The sequence below is a fragment of the Triturus cristatus genome, chromosome 7, assembly GCF_964204655.1.
Source record: "Triturus cristatus chromosome 7, aTriCri1.1, whole genome shotgun sequence".
In the NCBI taxonomy this organism is placed as follows: domain Eukaryota; kingdom Metazoa; phylum Chordata; class Amphibia; order Caudata; family Salamandridae; genus Triturus; species Triturus cristatus.
Genome location: NC_140590.1, coordinates 206,292,114 through 206,312,402, shown reverse-complemented (window position 1 = coordinate 206,312,402; position 20,289 = coordinate 206,292,114). Strand labels below are relative to the sequence as shown.

Sequence of the window (20,289 nt, the reverse complement as noted above, 5' to 3'; positions counted from 1 at the left end):
GCAGCGAGCGAGCCCGAACAAACTACGGAGGGTTCGGAGGAGGGGTTCTCCTCCGAGAACATTTTGAAAAAAGAGTGGACAAATCGTGCATTTTCAAGCAAATTTGAGAAAGCAGGAAGGTTAATAAAGCAGTTGTTGTTTGCCTTGCTATTTCTCTGTCAAGCAGCATCACACCCCTGTACATCTCCCTTCTATGTTCATTGCCTTGCTATGCCCCTTTAAAACACCAGCACAACCTTGTATGTCTCTCTTCTGTGTTCATCGCCTTGCTATGTCCCTATGAAACGGAAGCAAGGCCCTGCATATCTCTGTTCCGTTCATTGCCTTGCTATTTCCCTAGCAAGCAGCAGCACAGCCCTGTATATCTCTCTTCTATGTTCGCTTGCTAGGTCCCTGTCATGCAGCAGCACAGCCCTGTGCATCTCTCTTCTATGTTCATCTACATACCGCCTTGTAGTATGTTTGCTATCCTTTCCTGCGACGCATGCACTGTTTTGCTGTCCCTTTTTACCATGCTAATATGTACGTATCCAGAACTACATAATACTAAACACAGTAAAGGCATTTCATTTATGATACTCTAGCATTAATTAGTGTGCCCCAGCTTAGGGCATGAGGGGCACTTTTCTCTTTCTTGCAATTAATTCATGTCACCCTTGCTACGACTCAAGAATGCTCACGATAAGCCACAGAGCTTTTTTACTTTACACAGTAATGGGTGTGGCTTCCATTTTACTGTGCACTGCATACTGTTTTGAGTGCTTGACAGTTGCTATTGACTCCTTTCTATGACTATGACAAGTTAAGTATCTGAAACAACCACACTGACGAAAGTCAAGCAAGGCAAATCCTGTCTGTGAGTGTTGAACTCTGTTGGGAGCTATCCGTCTATGGCTGAAAGTCCTGGTTGATATAACTTTATAATACAATTATGCATACCATTTTCTTCTAAAGTTCAGTAAAATAGCATTAAAACGTCATAACAATATTAAGCATACCTGCAGGATTCTGTGGGGAATGTAAATCTCCATAAATATGGCTGCACAGATGTCTTTTTCATTTTTGGATTTATTTTAAAAATAAAAGTACGATCTGATTTTTGCCTTGTGCAGTTTTGTCAATTCTGTGGATGAGATGAAGTGATTGCAACGGTCTGGCTCTTACCACCCCACAGCCCCTGACATTTCCATGTGTTTTTTAGCAGCATTTATTTCAAGCAGAATTACAGAATGACTGCTGGGAGTGGGTCAGATGTGGTGCATATGGATTCCTTCATTTAACGGTGCACTCAGTCTGACAGTATTACCAGAGTCACACCTGACTGAGTGAACGGAGTACAAATTCAAAATATACTTGTAGCACAGCTACTGTAAATCTCATTAAATAAAGTAAGCATTAGACTTCCTGCATAAGACCCCCACCTCTTATTTCTGCATTGGCACTCTGCTGAAATGCTATGTATGAGCCTCCTTGCAAATAATAGCCAGAAGTGGCCCCAAAAGTAGTGGTTATTTATTCAGCATGGCAGCCTCCCGCTGTAGCTACTTAATTGGGTGGTTGCCTATCCCTCAGAGTGGGGGTGTAGCCTAGTGCCTACATTTCGTGCTTTAGAACCTGAAGATGTGGGCTTCAGCACTAATCCAAAACATTGTGTTATTCTCGCCCTCTCACTTTGTCCCTCTCAGCTGGAAGTTTCAAATACGTAGAAAAGCGTTCCGCGTGAGGGATCTCGTGGTGTCCTATTAATGCGACCCCATCAGTTTGTTTTCTGTGATCTTGCCTCCGTTACTCCCGCAGCCTGTGAAGGGCATCTCTTGTTGCAGATGCCTTCCGACGAAGGACACATTCTCTGTAACTTGCTATCGCAAGTATTGTAACATATCAAAGATAATATCAGTAGATATCTCCTGGGGTACATAGCAGTCCTCCTCCCTACACATCGTCCTCGAAACATACTTAGAAATTGTATCTCTCTTTCAACCTGAGAAAAGTAAATTGCTCATTGTTTCACTAAAGCACTTGGCATGAATGAATATGCATCCTGCAGTTAAAAAAAAAAAAAAAAAGTAAATGAAATGATTCACAAGGAACCAGGGTTGTCTTTAGAATTTCAGCAGTAAATTGCATTGAATGCTTTAATGGCCATACACTGCTCAGTGATACTGCAAACAGACTGTAATGCAAGCAGTTGAGATCTCCGAATTCTGAAAGAGGTTCTGACATTTCCTGCATGTCAGCCATGGAAAAGCTCTATAGAATGTTTCCCACGTGTACAGATGGTGAACCTCCCGTTGTGTATAATGGGTCCATGGGGCAGATGTTTCCACGCTGTACATTCGAAGATCTGCACGTCTTCCTAGACTACGTTTTCGTGCATTGGTGTACTTTCCAAAGACTCTGACAAAGTATTGGTATCCAATAAACTCACTGTAAAAAGTGCACAGTGCCCATTCATAAAGCACAATTTTATGCACACATGAACACTGATGCCCCTCCCCAAAAGTAACGCAGTTCTCCGTTAGCATCACGCCAAACATATAATTGTTGTTTTATTATAAGCACTGTTCCAAACGTGTTAAGCACGCTTTCTTATAAGTTATACCGTATAACTTATACGTGATAATACACAACGCATGTGCGTGTTTGTCTCACTCCTGCTCCTCCGGTTTGGGGCACGGAGTGACGCTGCAGTGAAATGCGGGGACCCCAGACTCCAGTGCAGTTTAGACACCAGTACCTCGGCTCGGATAAAATGGTTTTTCAAGAATAGTCTTTTGATTTGAAGCAGCTGGGCTGCACGTTTTCCAGCACTTAATTTTGAAAGATTATGACCAAATGCAAATTGGTGAATTTTGGCGGAACTTTGGCTCTTTACACCCTAAGATGTCCGAAATAGGTGAAGTTAAACCCTCCCATGAAGCAATAGCAAATGAATGGCAGTGGCCGTCAGAGCAGGCAAAGAGCTCACACGGTAGGGGTGGGGAGGGCAGGTGAGGGCCACAGTGCTAGATGTCGCACTTCGTATCTGCCCAGTCGCTGTTAAATAGACCAGCTCCGTGACAGTGTTGTACTCCCACTTTGGGGCAGCACTTTACCTAGCGGCTAGCGACAAGACCCCCTCACTATGGGAGGCCGCACGCAAGGCCGGGGTCGGGGTTTCGGTACCACACATGACTTTTCTTGCGTGTTGATGTCAAAAGTCCTTCTTACTGGGTGGCAGTGCCAGGTGGCTGCAGCGGGATGGGGGTATGTAAAGCATTCTTGACTGTTTCCCCCCAGAATGTGCCTCACACGCGCTATCAAACACCAGGGCATGACATTGAGATGGGCAGAGAAACCCAAGGGAGTGCCTCGGAATGTTTCAGCTGAAACTCGCATGCATTCATTCATACATTCAAAACTTTGCTACAAGTTTTAATTCAATTAGTAGTAATGTATATATAAATCTCTAACAATGCCGTTACACTGTAAAATAACATTTTATTGTGATACTGACCTGCAATTTGCTACGTGTCCACGTTATACTTACAGGCACTGATTAATCTTTACTTACCTACAAGCGCTAACGATCGTGGCACTCTAAAGGGTCGCATCCTTAGTTGACGGTCAGTGCCCTTTCAAAGCCTAGGTCAGTGCCCCTTCCCCAGCAAGAAGTAGTGCAGCATCAGGGCCTGCTTTCAGCCCTGCATTTTACGTTTCCCCGCATTTCGTTTTTTATTTATTTGCAGTCTCGGCCGTCATGACTCAAAAGAGGGGGGGGGGGGGGGTAGCACGGGGGGAGGGTCACGGGGGAAGGTCCCGCGGGGAGGGCGGGGGGGTCATTTATTTAATACAAAAATTAATCTTACCATGCATCTCCTCCGGTCCCGCGTCACATTGTGTCTTCTCTCCATACAGGACAGGAAGCAGGCAGCCTCCCTCCCCTCCGCCAATCACAACGCTGCAATGGCAGCAGTGGAGAGCGCAATAGCCGGGCGCCTAATGGGAATCCCTTTTCTCTATGTAGGCTGCACGCAGCCTACTTAGAGAAAAGGGAGAGTGCTCATGACTGCTTTGGCCGTCCCCAGGCCGACCAAAGCAATCATTGTCCAAAGGATTGGGCTAGCTACTCAACCCCCCCCCCCTGCCCTTGAGCAGGACCGCCCTCCCACAACCAGGCACTCCAGGCACTTCTGCTTTCTTGCAGTGCGAGAAGCAGAAACATAAAATGGTAGTTTTACCATTTCATCTTTCTGCTTCTCACACTGTGAGAAAGTAGTGGGGCGACATCCCCACGCCCCTATGGAGGAGCCACCACTGTTAATTAAATATGGTGTTGAGCACTGCACATATGCTTTCATAATATCACAAATTGAGTAGAAATGCATACTGAAGATAGTTCGGTCATGATTGACACCCAAAAGATATGGTGTTGTGTAAAATCAACTCTGTCGTGGCATTTTGACTTCAGTAATTTATTTATTCAGCACTTGTTGACACAATGACATCTTGGTGCAATGATTCGTAGACCATATTAGCTGTAGAAAGGGAAAGGAAAATGAGTACTTCTAGAGCGCCATCATCTACAAGGGCAAGCTATTACTAGGCCTGGGCGTAGTTCGCGAAGTAGCACTTCGCGAAGCTACGCAAAGTGAAGTTCGCACTACGCGAGCTACGCGTAGCACTTCGCGAACTGCGTAGTACCTTGTTCGCACTGTGCCAGATGTCGTTTTCAATGATTGCACAGTGTGGACAAGCAACCGGCACTGTGCAATCATTGAAAATGGCATCTTGCACAGTGCGAGCTGTAGTTTTCTGATGCTCGAGTAGATTTTTACTCGAGCTTCAGCTTTCTCAACGCGAACTGGTAGTATCTCATCGCGAGCGGTCGCGAGCATACGCGACCACTCGCAATGAGAAACCTGACCTCCTCGCATTGGGAATCTCGCCGGGAGGATTATTTTCCATGCTCGCTATCGCCAACTTGAAGTTGCTGATCGCGAACAAGGAAAAAGTCTCGCCGGGATGTCATTTTGCCTGCTCGCGTTCGCCAACTTGACGTTGAGGACCGCGAGCAAGCAAAAAATGACCGCAGCACTACGCAACACTACGCTACGCGTGTTCGCACTGTGCTACGTGCAGTTCGCGTAGTGCGAAGTAGCGCGAACTTCGCAAACTACGCTAGCGTAGTGCTTCGCCCAGGCTTAGCTACTACAATAATTAAAATTGGTTTTTCAAGGCTTTTGTGAAGGCCAGGTGTAGGAAGCTGGCTCTCTATATAGTGGACTAAAACGAGACCCAGATTGGTATATAGAGGCAAAAGTAGATCAAACTAACTCTGTTTTGTGGTAGTGTGGGCCAGCAGGTGGGCGTACCAGAGTAGAACTAAGCATTTTTTGTACTCTGAGGCAATAAATGAGACACACACTCAAAAATAAATCCGAGACCAATTTGCAAAAATAGCAATGGTTTTTATAAAAACTTATCAGACCAAGAACTTCGTTCACAGGTAAGTACTTTTTCAGTTGGGAAAATAACTCAGTTGTGCGCAATTACACACAATAGAAGTCTAAGGAGAAAAATAGAAAAAATTTAAAGAAAATCGTACAGTTGGTTCTTGAGGTTCCCCATCGGTTTTTAGGAGGGTAGCAAGGCCAGTTCTAATGTTCCACCAGCAGAGCATCGAGCGTCCCGGATTTGGCCGGGAGCACAGTGCTGAGGTCGTTGGTAGCAGGCACGCTATGGAGAAGGGAGCCACCTCAAAAGAGCCTGCATAATGGGACTTATTGGTAAGTCTGGGGGACCTCAAACGATTGGTCGGGTTGCAAGGGCCTTAGGACCATGGGAGCGCAGCTGGTTCGTCAGTTTCCACACCGGGCGTGCTGGGTGCAGAGCAGGTAGTTCAGCTGGGATCTGGGCCTCAAGATGATCTTCATGGTCCGGGGCAAGCAGGTTGCAGGATGATTTCCAGGCAGCTGGTCCACTTGCTAATTGTGTCTCAGGGGTTCCGATGCCAGGGCTTCCTGGGCAGTTGGAGTCTGAATTGGACTTTTCATCTCGGTGTCGGTTGTAGGTGTTTTGCTACCCTCGGTATTGCTACGGCATGACTCAGTTAGGTCCTGGTGTCCTCTCACTTGGTGGGGGGCAGATATCACCCTCTGAAGCTGGTGTAACGCTTCGGGTTCATTTACTGCATCGCTGGGGAGTGGCAGGTCGGTGGCTGATGTATTGTAGCACTCTGCTGTTAAAATTCTTTTTGCCATTTTCCATTAAACATGGCACTGCTTAATGGCCTATCCCACCGATCAAAAGTATTCCTCTGGTATGTCTTTAAGTGTTGATTTTGGTTGTGAGTTCGGACCTTTGGGATTTTTATGAATTAGCACCATATAAGACTAAGCTTCCCATTAGAATTTTTACAATATTCATTGCTTGCATGTACTTTATAAACCTTGAGATGAATGATAGATATATTTCCTTCTATAGATACATATTAGTTTTTTCATTTGATTCTAACTTTCATCTTTTTCATTTTATTTTAACTTTCATCATGATTCTCACCTCTTCTGCATTGCCTGCTCATAAAACCTAGTGATTTGTGCATCACCTGTATGCATAGTTGAAAATAGGTATTTGTATTTTATGTTCTTAGTTTAACAATGCCTTTAGATTAAAATGAGGTCCACCTTTTTGCTGCTATTCAGCCCAGCATACCCAAGGTAACCTTGCCTTTTTTTTCTCACCTGCAGCTGACCGGGAGGTTCAACGGATCCTCCTTGAGTTGTTAAACCAGATGGATGGTTTTGATCAAAATGTTAATGTGAAGGTAAGGACTTGTAAAATTGCAAAATGTAGTTCACCCCATTTCCTATTTTAGTTTTTCCCCCTATTTGAAATAAAATATTTTTAGACTTGCTTTTGACAAATGGGCATTTAAACTCTCGTCCGTTATGATGTTGAAGAAATTGTCAATGTGTAGCGCTATGAAGTTTATTGTGGCCATTAGTAAAGAGCATGAACTTAACTAGGTTGCTGAAACCCTTAGCTCAATCAATTTGAATGTCAAAAGGGAGGTTTCTTGTAAAAAATAAATAAAAAAAAGATGTTGTAGCAGAAGGTTCGTGCTGGATAGTCATTATGAAGAGCTTGTCCCGTGAACTCCTGCTATAGGCTCAAAAATATATTCTGGCCTCTTTTTTTAAAAGGCAGTTGAGATCATTGTTCAGGTCCTGTCAGTAAAATAGTTGGTCTCTGAAAAAGCTTGTTTACTTACACCTACCACAGTGGAAATCACATAAAACAGAATACCTCCAGTAAGAAGCACTTCATGAAACCTGACATGTTTTTTGGAATCCCAACTTAGCGTTTTAAATGGTTCTGTTTTATAATATGCTTCTTAAAAACATTGGAATATTTTGTTTGATTGAGCAGTTGCCATTGATAATGGGTCTTTATGATTATCCATTTCTTAACCATGCTTGCAAATTTCTTCAAGGTCATAATGGCCACCAACCGAGCAGACACTCTAGATCCTGCACTGCTAAGGCCAGGCCGACTTGATCGTAAGATTGAATTTCCAGTCCCAGACAGACGACAGAAGCGCCTCATCTTCTCTACCATCACAAGCAAAATGAACCTGTCTGAGGAGGTTGATCTGGAGGACTGTATCCTTTGTATACTGTAATTGTAAAGAAGGGTGGAGTGTGTAGAATTATATCCAATCGTGATGAATTATTTACCTGTTACTGTTCGCTTTTTCAAGCCCCCGCATAAATGATCATGTTGAACATCCACAAAAGGAGTAGTGGTATTAGTGCAAGTAGGATATGTGATTTGCATTTATTTTGTGTAATGGATTTGGGCTTTCATATATAGGAGTAATTTAAAAGAAAATACCAACTTATACTAAAACATGTCAGTTAAGTAGATTGTTATTACTGCCCTGATGTCACTGCATAATCGATGGATTCAGTCAGTCTGTGGTAGCACCGGCTAATATTCAGTTATCTAATATCTAAAATGTATGTGTAGCTCTGGACGATTCAGTTGACCTATAGCAACAACAAAAAAATCTCCCTCATTCAACATAGATACCAGGTGTCCTTTCACTTGGCCAAGGATTTCCCAGTGCTTATATTAAGCAGCTTCTAGATTAGTAGTCATGAGCAACTTGCCTATTGCAGTCATACAATTTATTTGTGGTGAATAAAAACCAGATAATGTGATGGGTGCGAGGGGAATCCTTTTAATCTGCCAATGTCTTTCTTCTGGTGTGAGATGTATTCAAACTTTTTTCCATGAGTAGGTTACTTCTGGTAATCTTAAGTGGCTAATTTTCACACGTTTTCCATCTCCAAAACCTGTCTGGCATGTCTGTAAAATGAAGAATTAACTACTGGTAAGACTTTTGGGAGCAGCACTTGGGGCACTTTTCACAAAGGTAAACTTGCATGGGTCGATTTACTTGTAAGTCTACACTTGCAACTTAGTCTAAATCTATGCTTTTTTGCTACTTAAAATTTCTGATTGTAGATTTGCAGTCACGTGTAGTTATGTCTTACCCTCTCTGTTCAGGGGCTGGAGACATCAAAGACTGAAATTACGAGTGTAAAGTTACTACTGATAACTTTTCACATGTAAATGTAGATCTCCGCACAATGGCGGAGAACTACTTTTCGGAAAGTATAGTGAAAATGAATAACGTTTATTTTTTACAAGTATTTTAATGTTAAATATAAATGTAAACCATTTTTTTTCCGCCCGGAACTAATAAAATGTTATAACATATTAACCCTTCACAATAAAACTTCAAATTACAAATTTTAATATATTAATTTATAAATAGGAAGTTTAAGAAAAAAAAACCATTCAAATTTAGATTTTTAGTAAATTTAAATGTTAATCAAGTTGCGCTTAATGTACAATTTTAATAGAAATGTAGTTTGTTTTGTAAAAAAAAAAAAGTTTGCTTTGAATTTCTAAAATGTTAGTTTTTCAAAACGTTTAAGCCTAAATGATTAAAATACTTTAATATTATTTCCTGCTGGGTCTTATAGATATTCCCTGCCTTTGATATTGTCTATTGTAATGTGCTGGAGTAAATTTTCTACTGTTTTGTGATTTTTAGGGCTGTCGTAACTTTGGAAGTGTAGTTTGTGACAGGAATGGTCTTACTCGTTTGTGGGCGAGTGTTTGTATTAGCATGCCCTTTAGTAAACCTCTCCTTATTCCTCCTTTAACCCCTCCCCCAGTTCAGTGATAAGTATTTCCCATTTTCTAGCCAATCCCCTGTCTCTCCTTCATTTGCGAGAAAACCATATACTTACGCGTTCAGTGATCTCTAGGCAAGAAAGATAGGATGAATAATTATTCATCCGGCAGTGCAAGTGCTAATATTCAAAATGTAGCCAGGCCAAATTAGCAAACACTTTTAAAATGTATTTAGTACAAACTGCAGTAAATGAATAGACCCTTAGTAACCTAGCTCTGTCACCTGAAGTCTGCTAATATCCTCGCTGACCCTGCCCACTGACATTGAGTGTGAGGCTCTTGACTCACTTTTGCTTTTATCTACAACTTTGAAATGGGGGATGAAAATACGAGCGTGATAAAACATGTTGAAGTGAAAAGGGAATGGCATGCCTTGATAATTGGGCTCTAAAGCAGTGTTAACAGTATCTACAGCCGTGCTCTCAACCCTGGCCCCCACTCTCCACACTGCTTGCCACACTGTACCACACAGGAGGTTCTCATGCCTCTCCTGCAAGTTCTCATGCATTCCTCCACACCATACGTCCACTACTCCTGCATCCGCAGCACCCAGCATCCGTCTCGCTCGCACCTGCTCACACAAGCTACATGCACACGCTCATACTGATCACCAAACGCCACCCACAGAGCGCACCACACTCGAATGCATGCTCCTCAACACCCCCTCGCTTACTGTATTGGGATATGGGACCTACTGCACAACCATGCTCCGGACCTGCTCTTCCTCACAGAAACATAGCTGAACTCAGCATCTGCACCAGACATTGCTACAGCCATCCTCCGGCTATAAGATCACCAGGGAAGACGTCTGCTCAAGCCCGTACGGGGAGTCAACATCATATTCAAAGATACCATCAGCTGCACCACCTAAACGGATACCGTTACCAGCTACGTGAAAGACTTTTCGTTCAAGATATGCATCACAGCCAACTTCTCCTTGGATGGAATTCTCGTATACAGACCACCAAATTTACCAGCGACATCAAGGAATTTATCACTCCCCTCCTCATCACTGCCATAGTCTTCATCTTCCTTGGGGACCTTACCTTTTATCCTAAAACTACACCGACCCAGGTTCTAGGACCCTTCTAGAAAACCTCAGCCACACCAAGCACTGTACCGAACCTACCTACACAGCCGGACACCTACTGGGACCAATTTTCTCCTCAATCCGAAATATCAGTTTACAAAGCAGCAACTATGACCTGTACATAACCATGCCCTCGTCTATTTCAGCGTCTGCACTGGCCTGAGCACACCTGCAACAAGAACCTCAGCAGCTCGATCACCGCATGCACCAACACCCTGGGTCCCCTCAAGCATAACCCAAAGGCAAGAGCCCAATCACTGGCCAGTTGGTACATAGAGGAACTGAGGCTATCAAAATGCCACTGCCAGCAACTGGAGTGTAAATGGAGAACAAGCCAAGATAAAGAAATCTTCAAATCGGTACTAAGATGCTACCACCAGCAGATGTAGAACACCAAAGAGCACAGCTTTTGCACATCTCATACACGACGGTACTAACGGCAGCAAGGAAATCTTTGCCATCATCAAATTTCATCTCCCCTCCTTCTGGCTCCTGCAGCATCACCCTTTCACATGTCCTTTGCAACAAGCTCACTAATTTGTTCTGTAACAAAATCCTCTCCAAATAAAGCAACATTGACCTTCCCATCACGACCAAAGAATGAACCCCAACCTCTTATCCCTCCTTAAGCACTGAAGAAGTCCCTGCTACCATAAAGACCATCCACACTGCAACCCTATCTGACCTTTGCCCCCTCCACACCTTCACCATAGGGTCCTACTGATCAGCAAAGCACTAACTTCCATCCTCAACGCCTTCATTGACTCTGCCACATTCCAGGACACCTAGAAGCATCCCACTGTCATGCCCCGGCTAAAGAGGAATGAGGAAGTTCCTGAAATGGGTCCAAAGCAACACTAGAAAAGGTGCCACTCACCCTAGTCACCAGCAAGTTGGATTGTGGGAACACCCGCTATGCTAGGATGAGCATAACTCACTAGAAGACAACAAAACATCCAGAACTCGGCAGTCACTCTACTGCAATCTCTCACACAGAACTCACATCACACCCCATCTCTGGGAGCTCCACTAACTCGCTCATTTCAAACTCCTCACACATATGTAAGGCACTACATAACTTAGGCCCCACTTACCTGAACAGTCATATTGCCTTCCACCAACCACCCAGACACCACCTCTCCACAGGACTCCTATTCGCAAATGTCCCACACATGCACAGACTAAGATCAGGAGGAAGGGCGTTCTCTTAAATTTCTCCTAAAGCGTAAAACCGCCTTCCACTCCACATAAGAGCTTCCTCTTCTCTTCTTGAATTGTGCAAGAAGCTGAAGACCTGGCTTTTCAATTAACCAACCTGCTATAGGCAGGGCTAGGCACTCACTTGCTCAGCACCAGGATGCCTATGCGAGTGATAGTGCGCTTTACAAATTAACATAATATATCTTCAGCTAAGCAAGAGAGGAAATTATTCACTGTGTTTATAATCCATGATTTTAACATCAGCCATGCTGTAGGTAAACACATGATAGCATGATGACGGGGCTTGAAAATTAACAAATACGTTATAATGCTGAATAAAACCAGGATCATATACAGTTTGATGACCCTGACTTCTGCTTTGTTGACGTGTTACTGCAGTGATTTAAGTGTGCACTTGTTACTACTCTTTCTCCTTTCGTCTTCCCCGTATTTGAACTATATGGCGTAAGGTGGCTCCATTTCATTTTCTAACTATTTACTGTTGATCCTTAGTCTTGTTCGTTTTAAGGTCCTTTCCAAACTGCTACACCGGTTATGTGCAACACTTAGGAAGTAAAAAGTGAATAATAAAGTGCTTCAGAAACCTAATGCATTCAAATGTTGCACTTTAGAAACTCCCAGCACAGGGCAAATTACAGCAACGTTTACATCATGCTAACAGGACTCGTTATGACCGATTTTCAAAGATGGATTGTGGGTAAAAGAACTCGTGTCCATTCGGAATCTGAAATCCCTTGCATACGACATCCTCTGGCATGTGATTCTTGTTGAATGATGGATGAACATTAGAGCACATCAAAAAACATGAGCAGTATTTGCACAGTTGGTTCTCTTTCAATTAATGTGAAATTAATCTCTGATGTAATGTCCTTCATTTAAAAGAAACTTAGTACTCCCAGCCGAATAAAGTAGTAGTGCATTAGAAATTGGATAATGTGCTAGGGCATCCCAATGGGTAAACACAACAAATACTCAAGTTTGTTATGTGACTATTTGAAATTTGTGCGCTAGAAATACGATCTTGTCAAGACCTTCTCTGTCATGTGTTCCAGTATAGTGCTATTTACTTTTTGATTATTGGTAGTCTAAGAATTTTTTTGTCCTCTTTGAAAAAGTGTTTGCAAATTTGGTCCGATAATATTTTGTATATATTACAACTTGCACTGCTGTATGCACAATTATTTTCCAGAATGTGATTGACGAGTTTGTCATTTTCTGAGAATTTTCCTCATCAGTAGGCTTCTTGATTGTGTGTCTTATACCTGTGGCATAGACCTTATGAAGGGGTTGACCTTTCAGTGCCCAGCTGCTAAATATGTTTCTAGTATTTTCCATTCAGCATGCTGCTTTAAAATATTCCTTTACTCACTGCTACAGATGTTGCGAGGCCTGATAAGATCTCTGGTGCAGACATCAACTCAATCTGCCAAGAGGTAAGTGCTAAATAGAGGCCACCAGTTAATAAAAGTTGACTTTGTCTGTGTGGGTTGACAAATCTTCGACTCTACTTGTTTATAAAAGGCGTGACCAATCACATGATTCCTGTAATGTTTTAAACCCTTCCAGGATTTGGAACTCAGCTTGCATAGTGCACAAACAGATGCAGGATCACACAATGTACAGCAGAGACAGGGAGTTTCTGATACTCGTAGGATTCTTAGCTGGAACATTGCTGGCTCTACTAACAAACTGGTTATGAAGCTTTCTTTGAATTACTGTTGCAATTGTATGCCTGCAAGAAACTTGGGATACTGGTTCCAATTTTAATCTTGATGGTTTTCTTTCCTTTTCTATCCCAGCTACCCCATTCATCTCAATAGATGTCTATAGGTGGTCTCCTTATCATAGTCTTTCAAAATGGGACTTGTAAAGCCACCAAACTCAATACCAGCTCTCCAAACTTGGCTGCAGTCATGTTGTCATTTCCTAGCTCCCTCAGTTTGCTTCTAGTGAACTTTTATAATGCCTTTTCTCTGTATCGACCCCCATAGGCCCTTAAAAGAAAATATTTGATAGCTTGTCTAATTATATCTCTGATATGTCATTTTTGCTCGTGATTTTAACTTACACCCCTGTTCGCTAGGATGCTTTACTCACTATGAAGATGTGGTTCATTCTCCTCTTGAGACTGCATTTTTCTCACACTCCTGAGGGGAATCTTAAGAGTTCAATCATGGCTGAGCTTAATTTAGTGTCCACCTTTTCCTCTGAAGTTGAGAGTGTGAGAAAGTGCCATCTTTCTTGCATGGTATGCCCCCACTTTTTGCTAAATTGCTGAATGTACTTCGATTGAGTGTACCCTGGGTTCCTGCCAATCAGGTGCCCAGGGCCTATGTTCCTTCCTTAAACCACACAAACTCCAAATTGGCAAACCCTAGCCACATGTCGGCCCCTAGTAAATGGTACCCTAGGTACCCAGGGCCTTGTGACCAGGGAAGGCCTCTAAGGGCTGCAGCACTCATTGTGCCACCCTCAGAGGCCCTGTACCCTTACACACACACACTGCCCTTGCAGGCTGAGTGTCTGGGTGCAGGACAAAACAAAGAGTCGACATGGCACACATCACTGTGTACCATGCCCATCACCTACACTGCCAAGGCATATGTCAGCCACCCCTCTAGCTGGGTGCATTACGCCTATGGTGTGGGCACAGGAGCAGGAGCCCTGTGCCCCTACAGTACCCGGGTCCATTCCTGGGCACTGTAAGTGCAGTGCTGTCATCTAAGAATACATGGTGCTGAGAGCTTGTCAAACACGAGCTCCACAGCACCATATTGGCAACACTGAAGCCTGGGAAGTTTGGTATCAAACTTCTCAGCACATTGAACCCACACTGATGCCAGTGTAGGATTTAATGTACTAAGCACCCCAGAGGGCATCTTAGAAGATGCCCCCTTACAGCTAACTTGCAATCCACGTCTGCTCTGAGGCTGCCCAGGCTGCCACACAGCAGACACGTTGCTGGACCCCTGGGTGGGAGAGCCCCTGCTCTCCCGGGCCTGCAACAATGCACATCCTGGGTGAGGTGAGAAATCTCCTCCCCCAGGATGAGCAAAGGGAAGCTTCAAAGGCATGCCGCCAGTTGGAGTTTCCCCAGGCCACTGCAACCCCCCACTCTGGCGGGAAGCTTGGCCGGAAACCCCATACAAGGACAGGGGATGTGCCAGCCTGACCACCCCACCCCTCAGGTGGGGGAGGCGAGGTGAAGCACATCTCCGGGCTCTCGCCATCTTGAAGATGGGGGGCCCTACCCTATCAGGATTAGGCTACTGCCCCCTCCCACAGGAGAGAGGCAGGATAGGGGGTGTACCCACCCCAGGACAAGGACCCATTGGTCCCTGGCCTTCACCTACCTGTAACGCCCCTAAATCTAGTATTTAGGGGCCCCCTGAACCTTCCTTCCTTAGATTCCAGATAGAAAAACGACAAGAAGAGCAAGAAGAACAAAGACCTGCCCTGCAGCTGCTAAAAAGAGAAGAAGACACCAACTGCTTTGGCCCCAGCCCTACCGGCCTGTCGACTCTCGAACCTGCACCAGCGCGGCATCCCACGTGGCCAGCAACCTCACCAACCCCGGAGGACCTGGCTACCTTTTAGCTCTAAGCCCCTGGGACTCCCACGAGTAGAGGCTCTACTCAAGAAACCTACTTGCTATCCCTGGCACCAGCCCGGGACCGCGGACCCAACACACTCTGCACCAGCCAAGCCTGGCCAGTGCCGGAGTGGACAAAGACCCAGAGGACGACCCCACGGCGACTGTGACCCAGAGTCCGGCACCCAAGGACCCCCCTCGACATCCCGGAAGAAGCCTGCAGCCTCAGAACGAAGTGCCACCCCAGCCGCGATCAACCAGAGGGTAAGATTCCCGACGTCAAAAGGCACCCCTGCACCCGGCGCCCTGCGACCCCCTGTGCCCAATCCCGGGGTACCCACCTAACCTACAACTACCCAACTTACCTCTCGAAGTGGTGGTGGCACCTGAAACATCCTCGTCCCCGAGCCTGCAGCCTCTTTCCAAACCGGAACATTCCCATTGATTTCCATTGAGCGCCCTAAGGCTCAAAAGCACCCTGCACCCAGCCGCCCGAGTGGCCCTGGCAGTGCCCTCTCTACACTAACCTACTTCCCCACTTGCCCTGAGTAAGTGACCAGGAGCCCAGCTCCCACAGCCGCGTGGCTTGCCAGACAGCAGCCACCAACCAAGGCCCCCTATCCCTCATAGGATAACATTGGGCCCAACTCTCTCTGCACCCGGCCGTCCTGAAACCGCTGAGGGTGAACCAACTGTACCTACCTGACACTGGGGGACCCCTGAGTCCATGCCCGGAATTTCAACACTACCAGTCGAGTACTTACCCTTAAACCGCTAACTTCATTTTCCTCATAGGGTAACATTGACTGGCTTTTTCTTCAAAAATCTTCTAAGTGTGAACTTTTCAAAACTGCAAAAATTCACCAAAAATCAGCCAAGTGACAAAAACGAATTTACTCACCTGCTCCTAGGTGAGCTCCCAGTGCTGGATCTTGGTGCCCAGCCCTGACTCTGAAAAGTGTTCACAACTATACTTACTTCTAACTCATTTTTCTCCCATAGGAAACCATTGTCTGCTTTTCTGTGAAATTTCTTCTAAGTGTCTACTTTTGCAAATTTGAAATATTCTTTTAAAATCGTACCATTTCTGCAAACGAAATTACTTACCTGCTTTTGATAAGGACCCCAGTCCTGGGTCTAGGCACCCAGTCCTGGATTACTAAAGTAACGATAAAGTACTCTACCTGCAATTTGAATTTCTTGCCATAGAGATCCATTGAATGTTTTCTGTGAAATATTTTCTAAGTGCTAACTTTTGAAATAGCTAAATATTATTTAAAAATCATTACAGTTATTAAGTCGACTTTCATCACTTGATTCTGAATACTGACCCCAGGCTGGTTCTAGGAGCCAGACCTGGAATTCCAGAAGTAATCTGAAAAGTAATTTATTACAAATAACCTGAATTTACCATTGAGCTCAATGCATTGTTATGTTTAGGAAATAGGATTGTTTATTGCAACCAACTGTGACTGTTTACACAAATTTATTGCTTAAAACAAAAGTATTTATATTCAACCTCTCATTCTGAGAAAGTATATTTTTACCCCCTTTGTGGTTCTAAAAATAAAACAAGCATATATTTTATATATACAAATCATTGGCCTAGAGTTCAGTTATTGAGTGTGTGAAACCATTTGCTGACTGAGTGTGTACAATAAATGCTTTACACTGTCCTCTGGTACTGCCTTACTGCTCGACCAAGCTACCACTTTTGAGAGTAAGGTCATACCTAACTTTGACCTCTATCAGCCTCTGGGGGACTGTGGACTCTGTACACCCTGTACCTATTAGGGAACAGTATATACAGAGCCACTTTCTCACAGAGACCCAACATGATACATATACACCTACCCATGTTGGTAGAGATGCTGCTAGCATGATTGATCACTTTAGTTCCTCATCCATGGTTCACTTTCTTTTAAGCTCTAAGGGGGTTTGAGCCTGCCATAATCTCCTACAGTATGTTTTCTCTGGGACCCTAAAAAAGTTTTCCCTGTGTGCTCTATAACCGGCAGTGTTCTACCTCACTCACAGGAGCAGCACCTTAGATGGAATAGAGTGCTCCCAGATGCTTTTTATTTAAATCTTTTTAGAGCTTTCCAATCCAAGTTTGGTTTCTCTTTGAATTCTAACTCCCCTGTTGCTATTATCTTGAGTTCATTATCCTCTATAAGCTGCTACATTATCTCCCCTTTGATGTGCAATTATACTTAAGGTCCCTGAGCCTTCTTAAAGGTTTGATGCTAAATGTTCATGGGCACATTGTGTTGTGCTGGAGGCTGTTTAGACTGTTCCTAGAGCTGGTATGTGGGTTGCATCTTGTTGTACCTCGTACGAGAGAAGCTTAAAAGAACGTAAAAAGTTCCGATGTGAGGAGGCATGGGAACAGTTGGTGGGTGCTAGCAGGTTGCATTATAGTACAAATGTTTTAGAAATTGTTAATCGCCCAATTTTGAAACCCGCTGTTGAACCTTATTTAGTGTCCACCATTTTGCCTGAACTCTGAGTAAGCCATTTTGAGACTATTTATAATAAGCCATATTTTACACACGGAACCTGTAATTTTCCAGTGACCTGTGCCCTTGTTGATTTAATCACTTTTTTCCTGTAAGTAGGCCTGTGGCTTTATTCAGTCATCTCCTAATAAGGGCCCTGGACCCGATGGTTCCCATTGGATGTTTTTTAAATCAAATTTAGAACTCCGGTTCCTGTTGATCACTTTGTAACTTAATATGGTTGCTATACCGTCCATTCCAAAGTCAAGGTCTACATCTGTAATAGTTCCTGTTTTAAAAAAGCGTTATCGTACTGACCCCAGGTGTTATCGCCGCATCTCCTTGATTAATTTAGTGATCCCGGTTTTTGGCCAGACCTTTTTGAACAGGCTGATCGACTGGGCCATTGATAATAATATTCTATCTGATGTGCAATTCTATTCCAGGCCAGTAAACGGGACGGTTGACCAGTGCCTTAAATTATATCTCATTATTAACAAGCATACAGTGGCTTATAAAAGGGCTTTACACTTGGCTTTCATGGACCTGAGTATAGTATGTGAACGAGTCAACGGGGAGAAATTATGGGATATCCTGTTATGATTGTGGTGGTAGCCAATCTAGTTTTAGTATTGCGTGTCCTTCATTTGACCTGATCGGCTTCAATCTGATTTGGGCCATAGGGGGGATACACGGAGCATTTTAAATTAATTCGGGGGCTTTGCCAAGGTTGCATATTAACTCAGTTTATTTGATAGCCTCTATATTAACAACCTAGGGCAGGCACTTATTGCGGGTGGAACAGTTATGCCCCAGCTAGGACATTGTTCGACCTCTGGCTCTGTGCTGCTTTATGGAGATGAGGCCGTACTTATCTCAAAACCAGCTATGGGTTTTGAACATTTGCTCAAACCGTTTGTGCGATCTACAAATGTCATTTTATTTCAAATCAAGGCTATCCATAAATTGCACAGTTACTCCAAGGAGTGTCTCGGCGCTACCTAGCAGTTTCTCCGCACACTAAACCATAGACACTGAGGGCAACCTCCGATATCAAACAGCCATGTTTTAAAAGTCTTTCTGAAGATTAAAAGAGCAGGATTTGCTCTTAGTGACAGTGGAAGTTTATTCCAAGCCTTAGGTCCAAGATACGAAAAGGATCTGCCCCTGGATCTGGAACGGCAGATCTTGGGAATCCGGTAGCCTGCACCCTTATCGTGTAGCGCTTTATGCACTTGGACTAGTGTCTTGAACTGGATCCTCTTTCTCACGGGGAGCCAATTAAGTGCTCTCAACTGCGGGGATATGTGGGTCAATTGACACTCCTTAGCACACGTGACAATTTCAAATTAACAATATATGTAACGCGTTTCCACAAATACTAAACAAAATAATGCAAAAAGTATTGGTCTTGCTTCTTCTTTGTTGTTCACTTTATTTTGTGCAAGTCTTCTCAGTAATTCTCAACAGCCAACACGTGTTTCGTCGCTACAGGGGGATGTCGTCCCGCGACTTTCTTAAGGCTGTGTTTTTATAAAGAAAAACAAAGACCAGTATATGTATTGGGACAATACGCAATCCTATTGACGATAGACAATCCTTAACCATAAGTAGTGGGAAAGTCACCAGTCTAGTGTAGCTCATGCTTAAAGGTGAAGAAAAACAGTACAACTCTAATTAAAACCCAAATGCACAATAACACAGAAAATACCTCTGTGAAACAGTAGGTCTATGAACCTAATAGCGATGGAGAGAGCAATTAGGTGTGTCTAGGATAGTGTGTGTTGCTCCTAAATTTCCTCAGAAATAAGATAAATGAGAACCTATTAACGCAAACGTGAGACGTGAATCATTTAGGGTGTTAGAGGGGGTCTAGTGAAAATAATCATATGCGTTCACTGATTAAGTGAAAACTCGTGATGTGAGTAGGTGAAATTTGTGTGAAGAGTAAATTAGTCAAGGTTTATAACTACCTATATCTTGTATGTAAACTGAATCTGAAAACGTAAACAAATAGATTTGTGAAAGTCGTTTATGTTTATTCAGTATCCAATGTTCATGAGTTTAAAAACGTTACTAAACTCTAGAAAGAACCTACTTATTGAGCGGTGATAATTCCAAACCGCAAATGGTTTCAGGTGTGGTGGCGTCTGAATATCGAAAGCGTTTATCTGGTTCTTGTTTCTTCCAGGTTTAATCCTCTCAGTGCTGTAAAGTTATGAAATCTCTCATTACAGTTTGTTCAGTAGCGTGATTTCTTAGTTCTACCAAAATATAGACTGGCAGCAATCTTGCCGTTCTTTATTTAAAATGGGGGTTTACGAGCAAATGACGATTTAATGTGTATCATAACTCAGCTGTATGAACAAGTAAATTGGCAACAATCTTCGAAATCAGTAACTTTAACCCAAGCGGGAAGCCCCATATATAGCTATTACAGTATCCTGAAAGTAAAATGGATCTGCATAGTAGGGCCACAGTCGAAGCGATCTGCTTTTGGATTGACTATAATAAAATAAGATTAAGCTTAATACTCTCGATTATTGTCATTTCCTAGCCATATGTATGGAAAAATAAAAAGCCTTGTTTGCATTTTGAGTCTTGTGCCCCCCAGACAGAGATCTTGATGTCAAGCTTCT

The 20,289-nt window shown here is 43.6% G+C and overlaps 1 protein-coding gene across 1 annotated transcript in view; it reads left to right on the top strand.

Annotated features, from left to right (window-relative positions):
• Positions 1-20,289, top strand: part of PSMC4 (proteasome 26S subunit, ATPase 4) — a 94,852-nt gene that overhangs the window by 47,913 nt on the left and 26,650 nt on the right. The window contains exons 8-10 of the mRNA XM_085616044.1: positions 6,729-6,805; positions 7,475-7,643; positions 12,938-12,993. Coding sequence (XP_085472170.1) covers positions 6,729-6,805; positions 7,475-7,643; positions 12,938-12,993 — 302 coding nt within the window. The remainder of the gene's footprint in view (positions 1-6,728; positions 6,806-7,474; positions 7,644-12,937; positions 12,994-20,289) is intronic.